Genomic DNA, 17243 nt, shown 5'->3' with positions numbered 1-17243 from the left:
GGCGGTATATAGGGGTTAAAGCGTCGGCTTTGCACCCTCTTACGATGATATCTGCCTCCCTCTGAACGGATATTTGAGTCAAAATACGCGACACCTCGGAACGAGATCTTCGCTTCCAGATTCCGTCGGAACTTAAACCGCGTTTAAGAACTTGAAGCATCAGGTCGAATTGGGAGGGCGAAGCGGATGAAGAGGACAGCGGTCGTTATAGATCCGGGAGTTGGATAAACGGCGGTACTTAATGACAGACAAAGGCTCTTCGGGTAAATGATAGGCATAAGCGAAACAGATTAATGACGGATATTAGAGAAGCCGACTAAATACACCCGAGACGAGATCCAGTTGGACAAATAATAAATAATACCCAGTTATGCCTGTGCGAGTGTACAGACGCATAACGGAGACGCGTTAATCACGAGCTGTACTCGTTACATTCGAGTTTCATTCCCAAGTTCTTTGTCGCGCCCTTATACCATATATTGCTGACAATTAGTAAGAAATTCGTCGTGTAGGTGCGACGAACGTGAAACGTGGGTGTATCGCGCGCATTGGAAAAGGGAAATATGTATGTGTACAGAGTCGAAATGAATTCAGGAAACTGGAAATATATTCAGAAATAAATTCGTCAAATTATTCCGGGAGGAATATTTCGCCTCTCGCACTCGCGAGTTTTCTTCATTTTTTTTTTTTTATTTTTTTTTTTTTTCTCACCTTTTTTCTTTCATTCCTCGCGATTCTCGATTCCTGAATCCGAGACTTGAAGGACGTTATGTACAATGTGCCGTATTTCTCTCGAGGGAAAAGGGGTTGGTTCCCTGTCATTCGAGTTCATCAGCCATTCTCTCAAAAGTTTCTTCTCAAACCGTTTGTCATTAGGAAAGCTTGTTCAGAAAGACGCGGCGTAATCATTTCAAATAAATTCCGCAACCTTCGACATTCAATTCAAATCATTCCCGTTTAACGATCGCAACCGACTTTCTCACCGACCCGAACGTGATCCTTGATATACGATTCCGCAATTCCTTCGTTTTATCTCGCTACGCACTGTTATTGGCGTAACTCGTTATGGTTCATGTATCAGGTAGATATTATATACATATATATATATATAAACAAATCCGTAAACATGTGATGTGTCGAAGAATTTTTATTAACAGACATTGTGTATTGAGGTGACAGTACGATGAATATAATGAGAGCATGGATGAGAAATAATATTAATAATAGTGATGATAATGGCAATAATATTAATGCAATAATAATATTAACAACAACGATTAGAGTCGTTTTAAAAATGAAAACAAAATGAAATTAGAACACAAAAAAAAAAAAAAACTATAGAGTCGTCACGATTCGCTTTTATCCGACATTATAATTGTATTTATAGTACCAGGTTCAGTTGAACAGCACCGGTTTTGTATATCTACGTTTCTTAAATGTGTACAAAATATACGTAGGTATATTATAGTATATGTATGTGTGAACTTTGTTTAGTTTTTTACCGATAAACTTTATATTGGGTTCTGTTAAACACCGGCGTACTGTCGGACGACTTTGGACCACTCCCTCGGGAAGTTTCTTTGAATATGTGAGAGAACTTTTTGAATCTGCCTAGTTTCTTCGGGGCTGCATTGCGGGCATGCACCTCGGAGGACGAGCGGTGCCAGACCTGGAAAATAAAACAAAGGCATTCGAGTTACGGTCGGGGGTATTCGGTATTTCGCATTTACAGTCTCCGGGATGCGTAGAGGGAGTTTTAACGTACATATCGTCACCATATGTGTAAGCGTAGAAATTTTCGTTCGGTGGTTGCTGCAGATGAAGATTTAACGCAACACACGCTCGTTGCGATTTCCTCGAGCTAAATGAATCGAAAGTCATTTAGGAGGGGAACGGTTTATACATACCTATATAACGCGTGTATAAAGTTCGGTATATACAGGTAGAAACGTGGAAATGCGCGTTTGGCGAGATAAGCGATTTCTAAACGCTTAAAATTTCCAGCGTAGCGCCAATTCATTGCCATGCTTTGAATAATTATAAGCTGAAAATTCCCCCCCTCGCCGACGCAAAAATTCGCATACAAATTGTGTAATTAGGAAAGAAATAAATTTGCGAATCTCTTGATGTATTGCGATTGCATGGAAGCTGAAGGAGATGCCGGGAAACGTGAGAAACGCGACCCTAATCGCGATCCGAAACTCTGACCGTAATATCGTAAGCATAAAAATTTCCAGTTGTCAAACAAACGCGGAATAACTTTTGGCGTCGATAATGAATCGCTAGCCGAGCTAGTCTATCCGATTCGTTCGGAATGAATTTACCGGGATTTCACGAGGTTCTACAAATAATCAAATGGCAATCCTTTTAATTAAAGTTTTAACCCAGTTTCGACTCGCCTATACATGCTATTATTATAAATCCTCCCGCAGAGTCCCGCGTTCCCTCGGGTTCTACCGGCTCTCCATGATTCAACGATCCAGTTTTCGAATCGAGAAGGGAAATCGGAACTCCTCGATTATTTTACACCCGGTGAAAACTTACTTTTCAATCGTCGTCCCACCGGATCGCACGGTGCTTCGCCAAGGGCGCATTTCAGTTGCCGCATGAGGTAACGTTTGTCATTTAAAGCGATCTCGAGTTGATCGTCGGAAACCCTGGATCGAGCCTGTTGTTCTTGATTAACTTGGGGATTCTCCGCAGCCATAGCGAAACAGACCATCGAACAGACGAGCAGAGCCTGCGTGAAGGAAAAATAGTGTTAAAACATCGTGCCGTTTTTCACACCCAACTGCAGGCGAATACAATAACACCGATCTTTCAACGATCTATGAAACAACTCGTGATTTTCTCTCGCCGATGCAGTTTGAGCGTCTCGCGAAGACGATTCAGCTTAATTCAAATCTCTGTCCAACTACCGGGTAGTTTTATCTTCCATGAGGATATCTTAAAAATACGTACATGAGAAACTCACTTCACAGGATCGTGTTCGAAAACTAACCAGAAATTGATAGTATTACTTTTTTATACTTCGCGTGTAGCTGGACAATTGTGCGTAACGTTTTTATACGCGGCCGTTCGATATTCTTTACTTTCATTTTTCCGTCCGCGAATGATTGCGTATAACTTACTGCATAAGTTTTACAAATGTGCCGCACAAGTTGTCACGGACGTTATATCATACAGAACGTGTTATCGGATGATTATACTTATGCGTGTAACGAGATGATTTACGATTTGCAAAATTGAGCTCGGCGTTTCCCAATTTAATTATATATTCAATTTATGATCCAGTTGGTTGGTTCGAAAAATTCAGAATAAATTAATTTTCACACTTGGAAATATACAAATATTGCACACAATTGTACAGCTTGCATATATCGAGAAAAAAAAAAAACTTTGTTTTTATTGTTTTCATTAATCCAGATATTTACGACTCACCTTCAGCAGCACAGCCATGGTGAATGTGTTCAATTTAATGTGCTTAATGTATGTATATTGTTGTTATAAATGCGAATTCGTTGCCGCGTGAAAACGTCGCGAGAAATATTCGGTGAATGGTTTTATACCAAAAGTCAAGTTTACTCGACACTTTACGGTGAAAAAAGTTTGAGATATCGAAGGGAAGGTTGCCTGAGTAGCAGTTGATAGAAATCGTGCTCCTTTTATAGTTGCTTTCGGCGCGAAATCTCGAGACGCACTGGCGCTTGGGTTACGCTCGTCCAGTAAATACGAAAGTGTGCACAGCACCGGTGTAATATGCACAACTTGTCAGAGAGAGAGAGAGAGAGAGAGAGAGGGAGGGAGGGAGGGAAAGAGAGATAGAGAAAGAGAGACAGATTTAAAACCATCGAGGGAGGGAGAACTTTAATCTACCCAAGACACGATATACGTTTTCTTGGAGCGTGAAGAGAGGGCAGGAAAAAGTACATCGAACAGTCGAAAAAATAAATTCTACGAATTTTCCGTGATTTGTTATGCAATGAAGTGCGTTGGATGTTCTCGGAATATTAATTAATCCCACAATACGTATATTATAATACGCGATCAATTCTCTGACTATGTAATCAAACGCAAACGCGAGTCAGTTTTCAAAATTTCTCCGAAATTTCCGTGACGTAATTACTTATGTACAAATTTGCGAATAAAGGGTTACTCGGATTTAATTATCTCGCATTGAAATAATGTTTTCAACCGTAAGATTAAACCTTAATGCTCTGTTTCAGGCAAGATAATTGAGAAGCTTTGTGGCGACAGGGTGGAGAACGATTTTCTACACGCTCTATTAAACACGGAGACGACTAGTTTTATGAAGAAATATTGTTATAAAAATACTCAACCCATTACGTCCATACATTTTTCCATATACCACTTCTACGCGTGCGAGGCAAATATTTTTCATAAAGTAGTCGCTGCCGTTTCGTTTCTGGGAATGGAAAAGCTGAGGTAAAAGTTTATCCGACCGATATCTCATGCTCGTATTCTACCCAGTTCCCATACAGTTACTTACTGCTCGTTGAGTGAAAGTCAAGAAAATATGGGACGGTAAGCTGTACGACAACTTGTTCTTCCAAATTATTGTCAGCTGACGTTGGAAGTTCACGGACAAATATTAACCGTCCGTATACTAAATTTGAGTAACTCGTAGAAATCCTGTTCCACTTACGGTCTATATTGTCCCATTTAAATTCATTCATTTCTCCGGTTACGCAAACCGAGGAATAAGGATTTCTAAAAAAAACCATTCCGGATGCGTGTAAATCGGTCCAATCGATCGCCCGAATGCTGTTCACAAATTGCTTTTCAAAGGAAATTCACGTGCACGCGGTTCAACAAACCGGACGGGAGGAGAAAGTATCTTCTATCTTCAGCCGGATGCGGGGGTTATATAGCTGCTTTTACGAAGTAACACTGGTTACCTGCAAGGCCCCGGATCTACATCCACGATGTGATGTAACACAAGTCACACTTTACGATTCCTGGGATGCGTGCTGCATCCTTGATCTTTTTATCATTCCGTGGCGATGCAACGATCTTTGTGAGAAGCAGCGCTTTATTAACAGGACTAATCACGAGTTGTATGATGAAAGTATGTGAAAACGACACTGAAAGTCGAGCGATATCTTTATTTATTTGTTTTTATTTTTTTGCTGTAAAAATGTACGAATTTAAGCTCCGTGAAAGTCCTTTCGTACTTTTCACCGGCTATAAGTAGTCGGTACGCTTTCGTACGTACAGCGTATTCCTATGCACAAAACTCGTCTTAGAAACACTTAGCGTGACTCAATATTTATGTGCCGAAATGTTCAAACATTCACAGAAACTTATCTTGCAGGAAATTTTCTTCTCCATCAACGGCCGTCGGTAGTCAGCGATTATCACAATTTTGAGAAACTGTGAACGAAGTTTTTTTTATCTTTCGATTATAGTTTCCACGCTCTGAGAATCGAGAGCCTTCTACAGTAAGAAAATTTTTCAGTTGTATGCGTTCACGGTTATCAATTATAATTATATATATAGGCACATACCGATCCATAATATATTTTTGAAGACGCCCTAGCATCGCTCTACGCCGGTCTGCCTATACTTATTTGTTGTCTTTCATTATACTGTTCTCGTACCACAACCTTCACCAAGTCACGTCGTGCATGACCCGTCAAGCTGTACCCCCTAAGGGGCGTGTAATTTGTGTAAATAGGACAATTATTATTCGAAACACGGTTTTACAGGGAATGCTTTCGTACGTTATTTTTATTAATATTTTATCCTTATCGTAATTCGACGACGGATGGCATGGGCATATGTATATCCGTTTGTTCATAGTGCCTCTAAACGTACACGTTGTAAATCAATAGGCAAATAAATAACGCGCGTCTTTTATTTAACAAATTTTTTGTCCAAGCAGCAATAAAATGGCGCAGCTTTTATGCGCTAAACAGCTGGCGTAGAATAATTATTGACGGGGAACACCGTGTAGTCACACATCGGCATCAGTTATTACACGTATAGCTGACACGTGTACGCGTAGATGAAGTTTGCTTTCTTCGTATACAGCGAGGGTCACTATGGGCTATTCATGTTCATGGAATTTCGGTTTCGTGTCAATTAAGTCATTAGGAATTGACGACAAGTGTTTGGCTTTAGTTGCGCTAGTTAGACTTACGATACAAATTAAGGAAGCTTGTTGCTTGTATTCTGGAATTTCGACCAACTTTCTATTTTCCGTACAGAATGATCATGGATGTGAACAAATTCCAATGATTTTGTTACAACTGTCACTATATTTCTGCATGTATAATAAAGCTGTAAATCAGGATAAACGAACAGTTTTTATCGCTTCATGTTCCATACCCACATATATTCTTGAATTCTGTTCATATGTCCTCTTCCCATCCGAAAAAGGTAATAAACAAACAATTTATATGTAGCCAAAAATATGAAATATAGCAAGCTTTGCTTTTGCTCTGAACAACTTGCAAGTAGAATATTGCAAATATGATAAATCTTCAAATTTCTTTCGTCAAACCAGGTATACACAACGTTCTTAATAATCAAAACGCATTACGAGTTCGTGTGGTGATTGCAAAAGAAAATAAATAAATAATCATATAGACAAATCAATAGACATTGAGTGAGAAAGTCGGAGCATTGTGTCGAAACCGAACAGCTGCCTGCGTGACGTTATTAACTTGTATTCCGAATCGACGCAATGTTCTCAAAAAGTTTATATATTCCTTGAAATCTGAAAGTATAATATACCCAGGATAAAAAAACTGGATCGCGCATATGTCGAAATCTGAAGTGAACTAGCAAAAAGGGATACGTAAAGAAGAGGTAAGGAAAAAGTAAAGAAAAATGAGTCAATTTTACGCTCAATAGTTTGCGTTTGGGTAAGTAAGCATCCGCTCATAAGGGCATATAAGTATAACCGATAATAATGTTTGCCGCGATAAAAGTTGATTATTCATTTATTCCACAAACTTTGATATTAGGCGTCGTCTCTTATTCCGAAAAGCTCAGTAAATGTAGATATTGCACGTGTACGCACATTACAACGCCTAATGGAAGACAAATTCAGGGGCCTCGTACTTATGCAAGGAATCGATGAAGGCAAGTTCCTAGAATTTATGACTGCTCTTGAGCTTTGACTAAATAATTGGCTACTATTATGATGCAACGATTGCGATTAGAAACCGTCCAACAATAGAGTCTGCGCAAATTTTTCACAGCGATTTACTTATGACGCATGGCGCTCAGATTTAGCGCCTGTTAATATACTTTCATGCTTACGCGTGTGCGTGTGTGTTTGCGTGTTTGTGTAAACAGCGCAAACTCATCAGCGAAAGTCTAAACCCGTTCATTCACCATTTTTTAAAACCTCTTTAGAATCTGATCTTGACCTACCTCATCAAATCGCTATAAATACGCAGTTTTTTATGTGTGGATGTACATCTCCGTACACCTACGCACGTTCGTGCATTTGTTACTCTCTATCTTTTTCTACGTCCGTATGTTCGCTTATAACTTTAGAACTGCTAAACTGATTATTTTTTTTTTTATTACTGTGAATAGCTACAACGTCTGGCTAGGTTTTAGACTATATTTCGTTACAACCGGATCAATAGTTTTAGAGATATAACGATATTTGTAAGTCAGGTCGGAACGAGATCACATACTTATGCGAACGCTGACTAAACTCTTACAGATAGAGGAAAGTTGGTCGCGATGAGCTCTACAACAAAGTCTGGGACAGCTTATGGCTATGGCGAATAGTTTTGTCACAAGGAGCATTTGAAAATATTCGCGGACAGAGTCGCAACGGTCCGCTATAGTTATATACGTATATGGAGGCGTTTACAATTCTGAGCCGAGGCGACATGATATCGAGTTGCAAGTCTAATGTTATTCAGGAATGTGTCCGCGAGTGTAATAGCGAGTAATTCTAGTCTACTACGCATAAGAGTATTGATTATGCATCGACATAGAACGCTATTGACGAGTATAGTTATTTTCTCTAGTTCGATCGTCCAGTTTAAAACGTGTACAGAGATCGATCTGCGTGCTGCGGCGAAGTTTGAAAATGTTTGAAAATGTTTGAAAAAACGTTGTATAACAATGGAAAATATATGATTGGTGAAACTTTATTCATATCTGATCGCAGGATCACTTAATTAGTGGTGTTTGTTGATACGATAAAGTAATTACGAGCGTGTTGGTGGAGTGATTTGAAAAATCGCCTTGACAAATAATATTTACGTTTTAAAATTAAAGGCGACCTTGCCCCCTGGTAGCCATTTTGCCGCCCAACAAATATGGCCGTCCAAGAAACAAGAAAATTTCTATTATTTTTAATAAATCGCGTACCGTAAGCTCATAAAGGTGTGTTAAGGCTTGTTTGAACTGCTAACAAACATTCTTGGATATATTTTCATACGTACATGTATCGTTTCACCCCCGAACTGTTGCTAAGTAATAATAATTTATCAAAGTGTGTTCGCGTGTGACATATAACCTAAGATTTGTTTCTGTGCTTTTCTGTGACAATCGCTGCTACTTTCATTGCTCCATGACAAGTGTTTATAGAGCCTCATGTTATTATCGAATATAAGGCAATCGTCGTTACAACGAAGTTTTAGCAAATGTACAGAAAAAAGTTTAAGAAAAAAATGTGTTATTTTTATTATTTGTCATATTATTTACATTTATAACCTCTAAAAACGCGTATAGGTATACATTTTTCTCTTTTTTCTTTTTTTTTTATTTACCCAACCAACTAAACAGAACAAATATTCTTCATTTCGTATAGATTAAATTAACTCTCGGTGTTGAATGATATTCTTTTTCTTATCATGACCAAGCTTTTTGCTAACTGTGCTAACAAGTAATCGAGAAAAAATGCGATACTGTATATGATATTGAAGAAAAATTGAAAAATTAATACAATAAGAAGGAAGGAAAACCTTAATTAAACCAGAAACGCTGCAGGTGTATATTGTACATACGATAATTTCGTCCAAAATATCAGAAAACAATGGATGAGCGAAGGGTAGCTGATTACTTCGTTGTCGCCGGACTTCCGGGACAAGACGATAATTTTTCAACCGATGAGAACGACGAAAGCAACAAGCTGGAGGATTGGTGTCAGGAAGGAACGCATTTGAAGGATACTCACATGCAGGCTCCCATCACAGATCTGGCCATTATATTTCCAGCTCTGGGAGAAACTTGTCCCGAGGATTATACCCTTTTGAGCAAAACGGTGACTGGCTTTCCAGCGGATTTAAACCACGGAAGCCTCAGAACAAACGAATGTTATATTTGTTACAAGAGAGGCAGGGACAAGCCACCTTTGGTCGATATCGGTGAGTACCACAATTTATAAATTACTGTTGCCTCTGCACAATATTTATCGTTTCCGGAAAATTCAAGATCACAGAATTATTTTCAAATTTGGTAGAATATGTAGAAAAATTATGAAAATTTAAAGGTTTTTTTAATTGTCTTGTATGTTTTATTAGATTTGTAGCTACGGATCATGTGTTAAAGTTAATGTTCTGTCTTTTCTGTCTCCCCAAATATATCTGAAGAAATGAAAATTTTTATTCAAAAATCCTAGAATTATTATATCGATATCTATACATTTAAGTAGATATTCTGCTTCATACGTAGTTAAGACTTTGACGATAGTTACGATTAGATGAATTGAGAACAATTGTGTTTCAGGAGTAATATACGACGGCAAAGAACGTATAATGCCTGACGCAGAGGTGGTCTTTGAGACCCCGGATGGACATGTTGCAAATGTAAATAACTCGACATCAAGAATATTTGTTACCTATAGAAGAGCCAGTCCTAAAATGCCATGCAACAGTCTGGTGGTTACGGACATATGTGTGATATTGAAAAACAAAGGAGAGTGTCAGCCTCACGCATTTTGCGTTATAAACAAAAATCTGAATAAAGGAATGCTGGGGAGCGATGTGTTTTTGTGTTATAAAAAATCTATGAACCGAGCCAATTTGATATCGTTCAAGCCTGCGATATTGTACAAGTATCCTATAAAAGACTACGACAGTTTTATGTTCCCCAATTCTGTCGCCATGTTTTGCTTGCCGATGGGCGCCACTATTGAATGTTGGCCAAAATTGGCATGTAAACCAAAACCCGTATTTTCCACATTTGTATTAACAGTAGCTGATGCGGCCCAAAAGATATATGGATCTGCTATCACGTTTTATGAAGAAATTGAGCCAGTATTAAAAGACTCGAGTAATGCTAATTCTCACGATATTTTGGAACTTTGTCCGAAGAATGAAAAAAACTCAAACTGTGGTAGGTATCTAGTTGACGGCCTTATAAAATATAAGATTTGATTCACACTAAATTTAGACATTGTCTTATTTTTTATCAATTCTCTCTTCAAGCACATTACTCTTCCAGCAGATAACATAGACGATTCAATGCTTACGGGAAATTCAGCAGAGGATGCAAAGGTTGACCTAGGAAAAATAAGGAATTATAAAAAACTTGGTATTTTTGATAAGTTGAGTCCGTCGCAAATCGATAAGTTGCAATTTGAGGATCCGAATACTCAGTCATTGAACATCAGCAAATCGATATGTATTCTCTCACATTGGCCATTTTTCGACACATTTGAAAAGTTTCTTGTCTTTCTACACAGTATGGTGAATGGTCAGGAGCAAAATGTTCCCATTGAGAAATACATAGCTTATTTTCTTTGTGACATACCTTTTCCCAGTCCTCAAAGACCGAGAATATTGGTTCAATTGAGCGGAGATGACAGATTGATTTTAACACAGCCTGAAGATCTTGCATTGCCAAGGTCCGGAGCGAGTTTCAGGCAATTGCTGATAAATTTAGGACCAGACAATTGTTTGTTAATTCTCTTACTCATTTTAACGGAACAGAAGATATTGGTTCATTCTTTGAGACCAGATGTTTTGACATCCGTTAGCGAAGCAATAGCGATGATCCTTTTTCCGTTCAAGTGGCAGTGTCCTTACATACCGTTGTGTCCTTTGGGATTGGCAGAGGTAAATTCATTTAATTCTCGTAATATTTGATACGCCACACATTTATACTTTTTTTTTCTCTTTTAAGTTAAAAAAAAAAATGGTTACTATTTTTTGGGAGTTGGGTTGAAATTTCAGAGAACATAACAAAACATTTTAAAATGATGAAATATAATTGAAATCTTTAATATAGATACAAGTTTTGAATTTAGATGTACTGTCGGTCTGTTTGATCCGATTGTTGACTGTAGTTTCAATTTTATTGATTGGTGGACTAATGTTAAAAAATTATTTAGGTACTCCATGCACCGCTGCCGTTTCTTATTGGTGTGGATTCTCGTTTTTTTGACTTATACGATCCACCAGCAGATGTGAACTGTGTTGATCTTGACACCAACAACGTCGCTATTTGCGATGATAAGAAGTATTTAAACATAAAATTGCTCCCTAAGAAAGCAGGTCGATCTCTGAAAAATAGACTGGAACTCCTTTACTCAAAGTTGATTAGCTTGGGTAGAAGTTATACATCTCAGAAAGGTACATTTTTTATTTTGTTAATAGGCTAATATAATACTCATTATTTTCCAATGTAACATGTTAAAGAAAGATTTTTCATAGAACGAGGGGATGCAGATTTTAGCGTAGATCGTGAGTTCCAACAAAAACGGAAGGAACAAGCTTTGGAGCTGGAAATACAAGATGCTTTTCTTCGATTTATGGCCTTAATATTGAAGGGCTACCGATCATATTTACTGCCAATTACAAAAGCACCCACTGTTGGGTCAACGGACCCAACGAGCCTATTTAATATGCAAGCCTTTCTGAGAAGTCGTGATAAAGCTCATGCAAAATTTTACAGCATGCTAGTTCGCACCCAGATGTTCATAAGGTAGAGCACAGAATTACGGACAATTTAATAGTGTTAACGGTGGAAAAGTAGTATTGTGATATGTCAAAAATTTTTAAGACAAACCGGACAACTTTTTGTATATTTTCAGATTTATAGAAGAAAGAAGCTTTGTGTCAGATATGGATATGGCAGGTTTAGCATTTTTTGACGAGTGTACGGAACGAGTTGAAGAAGAGAGTGGTACGTTTAGTTGGGAAAAAAAGAATCGTGTTTAGTTCTGAAAGTTGTTCACATAAATTTTTATTATTTATATTTATATTAATTTCTTTATTCAGGACCACTTTTGGAGTTAGATGAATCACAGCACAGTGAACGCACAGTATTTATTCCCCCACCCGAAGCTGGAACGAATAAAAAAAAATTGGTCTACAAATCGTTCAAATTGAATCCTGATTTAATGAGGCCGCAGAAAAATCTCAGTTCGAAAAATCCAGCCCTTACTGCGTTCAGCATGGTGCCTGGAAGCCCGATGGCGCGTAGAACCAAGCATGAGATAAAAGTGGCTCAAAAAATGGCCAGAAAACAGGTGAGGCCATAGAAAAATGTTGCACTTAGAAATCGAAACTGTGGGTACAGAAGCACTGTGATGAACCTTGTGTTATAGTAAATATGACCAAGCTCAATTCACCAGTAACTTTACACTGAATCGAGCAGGAAAATGTAAAATAATGTAGAAGCATGTAAGGAAAATAATTTATCAATCATTCAATAGGCAGCTGTTCCAGAACGGTGGGCTAGATGTTTGTTGGGCACATGTTATAGTCTGTGGTTTTTACATCTGCCTGCTATGCTACAAGTGTCAAACCAACCTGCAGCTATTTTGCATCAAGCCTATGAGTTGCTTGTGAAAATGCAAAAATTACGAATGGATCCGACTGAAGAGGTAATGCTTCAACATGAAATTTACCATGTTTTTTTTTCGTATTGACAATTTTATCTCAGTTTCTCAATAAATTCTCAGGTGACTAATTCAACTCTTCATTCTTCGCAGGTTTGCTACAGAGCTATGATGCAATTGTGTGGAGTTTATGGTCAACCTGTATTGGCTGTGAAATTATTGTTTCACATGAAGCGAAGTGGAGTCCAACCTAATGCCTTGACTTATGGGTTTTATAATAAAGTAAGAAAGCTTTTTCAAATAGGATAACATTAAAAAAAAATTATTCATTTTCATTTAGTGACACTGTAAACCACAGATTGAACATGTGACAATGATTGCTGGTTACAGGCGGTATTGGAGGCAACATGGCCATCTGATATGACAAATTCGAGTCAATTAATGTGGAACAAGTTACGCAATGTTATCGTCGGGGCTGCCTTGTTCAAAAAAGCTGGAAAAAAAGGTGCCAGAAGGAGATTGAGTGCTGCGACTGATATACACAGCGTGGATGGCAAGAGTAGCGAGACTTTGGAACATGCTATATCTAGGTCTAGCCTTGACAGTGCGCATTCACAAGATTTGGATGCAGCAGGCAGTGATTGTAAGTAAATTGTTGCGTATTGGGTAGCACAGCAAATTAAGAACTTTGATTATCAGTGAGACAATAGTAATACAGAATTGAAATACTTATTTATCGATGTCCTGTGTGCATGTTCTAGCTTTGATCGGTAGCATTGTTCCTGATTTACCAGTATTTGGACTTGCGGAGACGAAAATGAAATTTTTACGTCAAAATAGTATTGTCAAAGATCAAGGGGCTGCTCTAAGTACATCTCAGCCAGAAGCACTTAACCGATCAGCTAGTAATCCAAGGTAAAGATTTATATCAAATTTATCAAATATTATTCGAATAAAAGCGATGCAATATTATGCTCAGAAGTTTCTTTCACGATCAAACCCTGAACGATTTATTTATATTTCAAGGTTAGTCCGAAATCTCGAATCACCACTGAAAAGCCCCGTCAGAACACCTGTTACTGAAAATGATCCTCTCGGAGCGTTACTTAATGATGAAACTCCAGTCGTATCGCCGTCTGGGGAAAATGATTCAAACTGCTCAACAAGTACCTTGACCATACTTAATAATGCAACAGAAGAGCGTGCTGGGGGACCGTTATTATTCAGAAGGTATTTTCAATTCGTTTTTTAATACTTACCTCATTTTGTGGTGTAAGATTTGATAGCGTTAAAATGTTCAGAAAAGTTTTGAAATAACTAGATAAACGATTCAAATTTGCAATCCTAATGCATTTCCAGCAATGTTTTACCTAGAAGTGCTACGTTTCATCAAGCAGTCGATGAAGGTGGACCAATAGTTGGTGGACATTTGCAAAGAAGTGAAACTATGCCTCACTCCGTAGCTCAACAAGGTGAACAAGAAAGAGATAGAGACAGATTGGAGTTTGGTAGTCTTTGGGCACAGAATAAAGACAGTGTAACATCTAGCCTGTCGAGCCTAGGATCTAGTCTCAAGCTTAGTTTTGGGTAAGCAAAGATGTTAGATTTTCATTTCGTTTCAGTTGCAACAAGGATATAGATCACACTCAGAATTTTCCTCATCAATTCACACACGTAAACGCCCATTTATTATCGAATTTTTATTACTTCTTATGAATTTATGATTCGATCACAATATTAATTTCATCAATATTCATAGTATTTACTACTTTGCACTCTCAACATTTTCCTGTGTTCATCGACTCATCGTGCATATCGAAATTTTATGATTATTTTGCATGCTCTTGTGTGTGCCTTTTTTTTTTAATAACGTAGACGGTATTCTACCGGAGGCCTGCCATTTGCTAAAAATAAGGAGTTGATATCATCCAATCAGCTCATCGAGTCCTTAAGTTTGTCCAATTATATCAGGTATGTAACATTTTCTTAACATTTCAAATTCTTAAGGAGGACATAATTTTGAGCATGATTCATTATGATAACCGCATGATAATAGTATGCGGTTGTTAACAATTTAAACCACTTGTCAAAGTTGAGGATTATCACCCTGCTTGCATGTCATGTCAACTCACGATAATATGTAGTAGCTTTAACGATGTATATCACTGTAATAATATGAACTTTATTAACAACCTCATTTCTCTTAGTCCTTCAAGTTTGACTGGAAAGAAGTCAAACGAACTAATATTGGGAGGATTGAATAGCTTGAAATCTGCTGCGACTAGTGTTGCAAAAAAATTCGACGAAATAAAGGAAGCTATCTCTGCTACTAGTACTCCAGTAAAATCGAAGGAGCGTGAACAAAGATTAACTTATGGAATATCTCACGAATCATTGGATTCGCTAACTGATGGGTCACAGCAAGACCGTAATGAGATACCTGTAAGAGGTTCGGGTACGTATGTTCCTTGTTTGTAATTTATAATGAATTTTGGCAATAATGAAGATTGGCAAGCTTGTTTGAATATTTACAATCATTTTGAAAATTTGTACAATCGACTAAGTGTTACCAATTCCATGAATTGCAGGGGATTCAAACGCAGATCTTGGTTCTTTGTCCGAATTAGCCGATTGTTTGTATCCAAGGGGTTCTAGGGACTTAGAAGAACGTATGGCGATAGAATTAGTCTTATCGACTGCCAGTAGGTGCCATAATTGTGCCACTATTATGTATGACGAAGAAATAATGGCTGGCTGGCAGCCAGAGGATTCAAATTTGAATACAGTTTGTCAATTTTGTGATAAAGCTACAGTACCACTTTTGACAGTAACTATATTGGATTATAGGTATTGACACAATATCACAGAATATTTTATTTCTTTAATCTCTGTACTTACGTATTTAACAATTAATTAGAAGTTCTTTTGATATCATATTTGTGTCGTTTAAGTAACAACAACAAACGATAACGATAACATTGTTTTAGGCGTGAGGAGCGTGAGCTAAATGATCCGTTAACAGGAGCATTGATAGAACTCTTAGAACAACCAAAGGAATTGGAAGAACCGATCACAGTTCCATACTTAAATCCGCTCGTGCTTAGAAAAGAATTAGAAAGTGTTTTAAGCCAAGAAGGAGATTCGTGCCTTACCAAGCACAAATTTATACAGGAACATCCCATAGTATACTGGAATTTGATTTGGTACTTTGAACGAATTAATTTGAGCAGTCATTTGCCAGAGCTCTGGTTCAATAATAACCGGGATTTGAAGAATAATTCCCAAAGTAATTCGGCATTGGTTGGTGTTAGAACACTTTGGGATAATGAGAAATTACATATGGATCGTTTGCCTATGTACATTCAATGGAAGACAAACAGTACAGAAGATCGAACGTAAATATATATCAGAATAACTAATTTTAATCAAGCCTACCTTATAATTAGTTTCCTTAGCAAAAACTATTAACTTATTACGCAGGTTAATGCAGTCTGTTATAACGAATGTGCGTTGCAACGACTTAGCGGAACCTATAAGAAGATTAGCTCTGGAGAGGCATAAAAACCAATTGGATGAAAAAACCCCAATTTCTATATACAGAGACATTCTGTTTTTAGTATTCACAGTCTTGGGACGAGGAAATATTGATCAAAGTATGAAGTGAAAAAATTCTCAACAGAATTTTTTTCTTTACTCACAATATCTTATAGATGGTGTTTTCGTGCGTGTGACACTTTGTTATTTGCAGGTGCATTTGATCGGGAATATAATCAGTCGCTTGAAAGACTAACGGAAAAAGAAGAAAAGTTATTGTTGAAAACAGATGCACCCCCAGCTACTATGGCACTATATTGCAGGCATTACTTCAAGCCACTCAACGTATGAACAAACAAATTGAATTATTTTAATAGTACCTGTCATGGGTATACGAAGAGATAAGCTGGTCTCAGTCACTATTCAAAACTATTTTTATTGGATAATTGAATAAATTTGAAAGTCTTTCCTTCATTCGTATTGTTATGATATCTGAATGTGAAGCAGCTGATGAACGAGACAATACATCTCTTTATTGTTTGACTGTTAGCAAGACTTGATAGTTATACGCTAATAATTTGTTAAGTTGAGTGATATAAAAATAATTGATTTTCAATGAACTTTACTACTCCATAACCACAGGATGGTTCAGAGATACAATTTTGTTACTTGGTCAATTAGTTATCAAGAGTTTATATTTATCAGTAGTGATAAAGTATAACTTTGATTCAGTTTTTACTTTGGCATCATTCTGTGTATTTAGAGCATAACAACGTGAGAAGCATGCATGTATTGACTAACGTTTCGAATTTATTTAGGCATTCGTACGTACCTAATTCATAATTTCGAATGTCTTACAGTTCAATCTAAGAGTATGTACGGTATTGACCTGATTACAAAACAAAGGTTTCCTCTAATTTGAAATTTG

The 17243-nt window shown here is 37.5% G+C and overlaps 2 protein-coding genes across 8 annotated transcripts; one reads left to right on the top strand and one right to left on the bottom strand.

The window, feature by feature from the left end:
• Positions 1–1129: 1129 nt before the first annotated feature.
• Positions 1130–3727, bottom strand: LOC124307144 (ejaculatory bulb-specific protein 3-like). The gene is made up of 3 exons (XM_046768569.1): positions 3442–3727; positions 2545–2740; positions 1130–1669 (listed from the first exon to the last, which is right to left on the bottom strand). Exons 1-3 carry the CDS (start codon positions 3457–3459, stop codon positions 1527–1529), a joined length of 357 nt encoding a protein of 118 aa, XP_046624525.1. The 5' UTR covers positions 3460–3727; the 3' UTR covers positions 1130–1526.
• A 4188-nt stretch (positions 3728–7915) lies between these two features.
• LOC124306901 (DENN domain-containing protein Crag) lies at positions 7916–16715 on the top strand. 7 transcript variants are annotated; one of them, XM_046768053.1, is made up of 20 exons: positions 7916–8379; positions 9026–9362; positions 9724–10332; positions 10441–11054; positions 11330–11570; positions 11652–11922; positions 12032–12123; positions 12219–12469; positions 12656–12826; positions 12935–13063; positions 13172–13424; positions 13543–13696; positions 13808–14011; positions 14141–14368; positions 14657–14752; positions 14989–15236; positions 15370–15628; positions 15769–16176; positions 16262–16434; positions 16530–16715. In XM_046768053.1, exons 2-20 carry the CDS (start codon positions 9032–9034, stop codon positions 16664–16666), a joined length of 4869 nt encoding a protein of 1622 aa, XP_046624009.1. In that variant the 5' UTR covers positions 7916–8379; positions 9026–9031; the 3' UTR covers positions 16667–16715. The 7 variants fall into 7 exon arrangements, with proteins under 7 accessions (XP_046624009.1, XP_046624008.1, XP_046624014.1 ...); XM_046768052.1 differs by having other exon boundaries at positions 7916–8641; XM_046768054.1 differs by lacking the exon at positions 7916–8379 and having other exon boundaries at positions 8742–9362; positions 10444–11054.
• The last annotated feature ends 528 nt before the right edge of the window (positions 16716–17243 follow it).

This window comes from Neodiprion virginianus, chromosome 6 (genome assembly GCF_021901495.1).
Source record: "Neodiprion virginianus isolate iyNeoVirg1 chromosome 6, iyNeoVirg1.1, whole genome shotgun sequence".
In the NCBI taxonomy this organism is placed as follows: domain Eukaryota; kingdom Metazoa; phylum Arthropoda; class Insecta; order Hymenoptera; family Diprionidae; genus Neodiprion; species Neodiprion virginianus.
Note: the sequence above shows the minus strand (reverse complement) of the source record. Positions and strands in the feature narration are given on the sequence as shown.

Coding starts and splice junctions, on each gene's coding strand:
- LOC124307144 (XM_046768569.1), bottom strand. Junction 1,670..2,544: donor GGTGGGACGACGATTGAAAA/GTAAGTTTTCAC, acceptor TTTATTTTCCAG/GTCTGGCACCGCTCGTCCTC.
- LOC124306901 (XM_046768053.1), top strand. CDS start 9,032: ATGGATGAGCGAAGGGTAGCTGATTACTTCGTTGTCGCCGGACTTCCG. Junction 12,827..12,934: donor GAATGGATCCGACTGAAGAG/GTAATGCTTCAA, acceptor CATTCTTCGCAG/GTTTGCTACAGAGCTATGAT. Junction 13,697..13,807: donor CGATCAGCTAGTAATCCAAG/GTAAAGATTTAT, acceptor TTATATTTCAAG/GTTAGTCCGAAATCTCGAAT.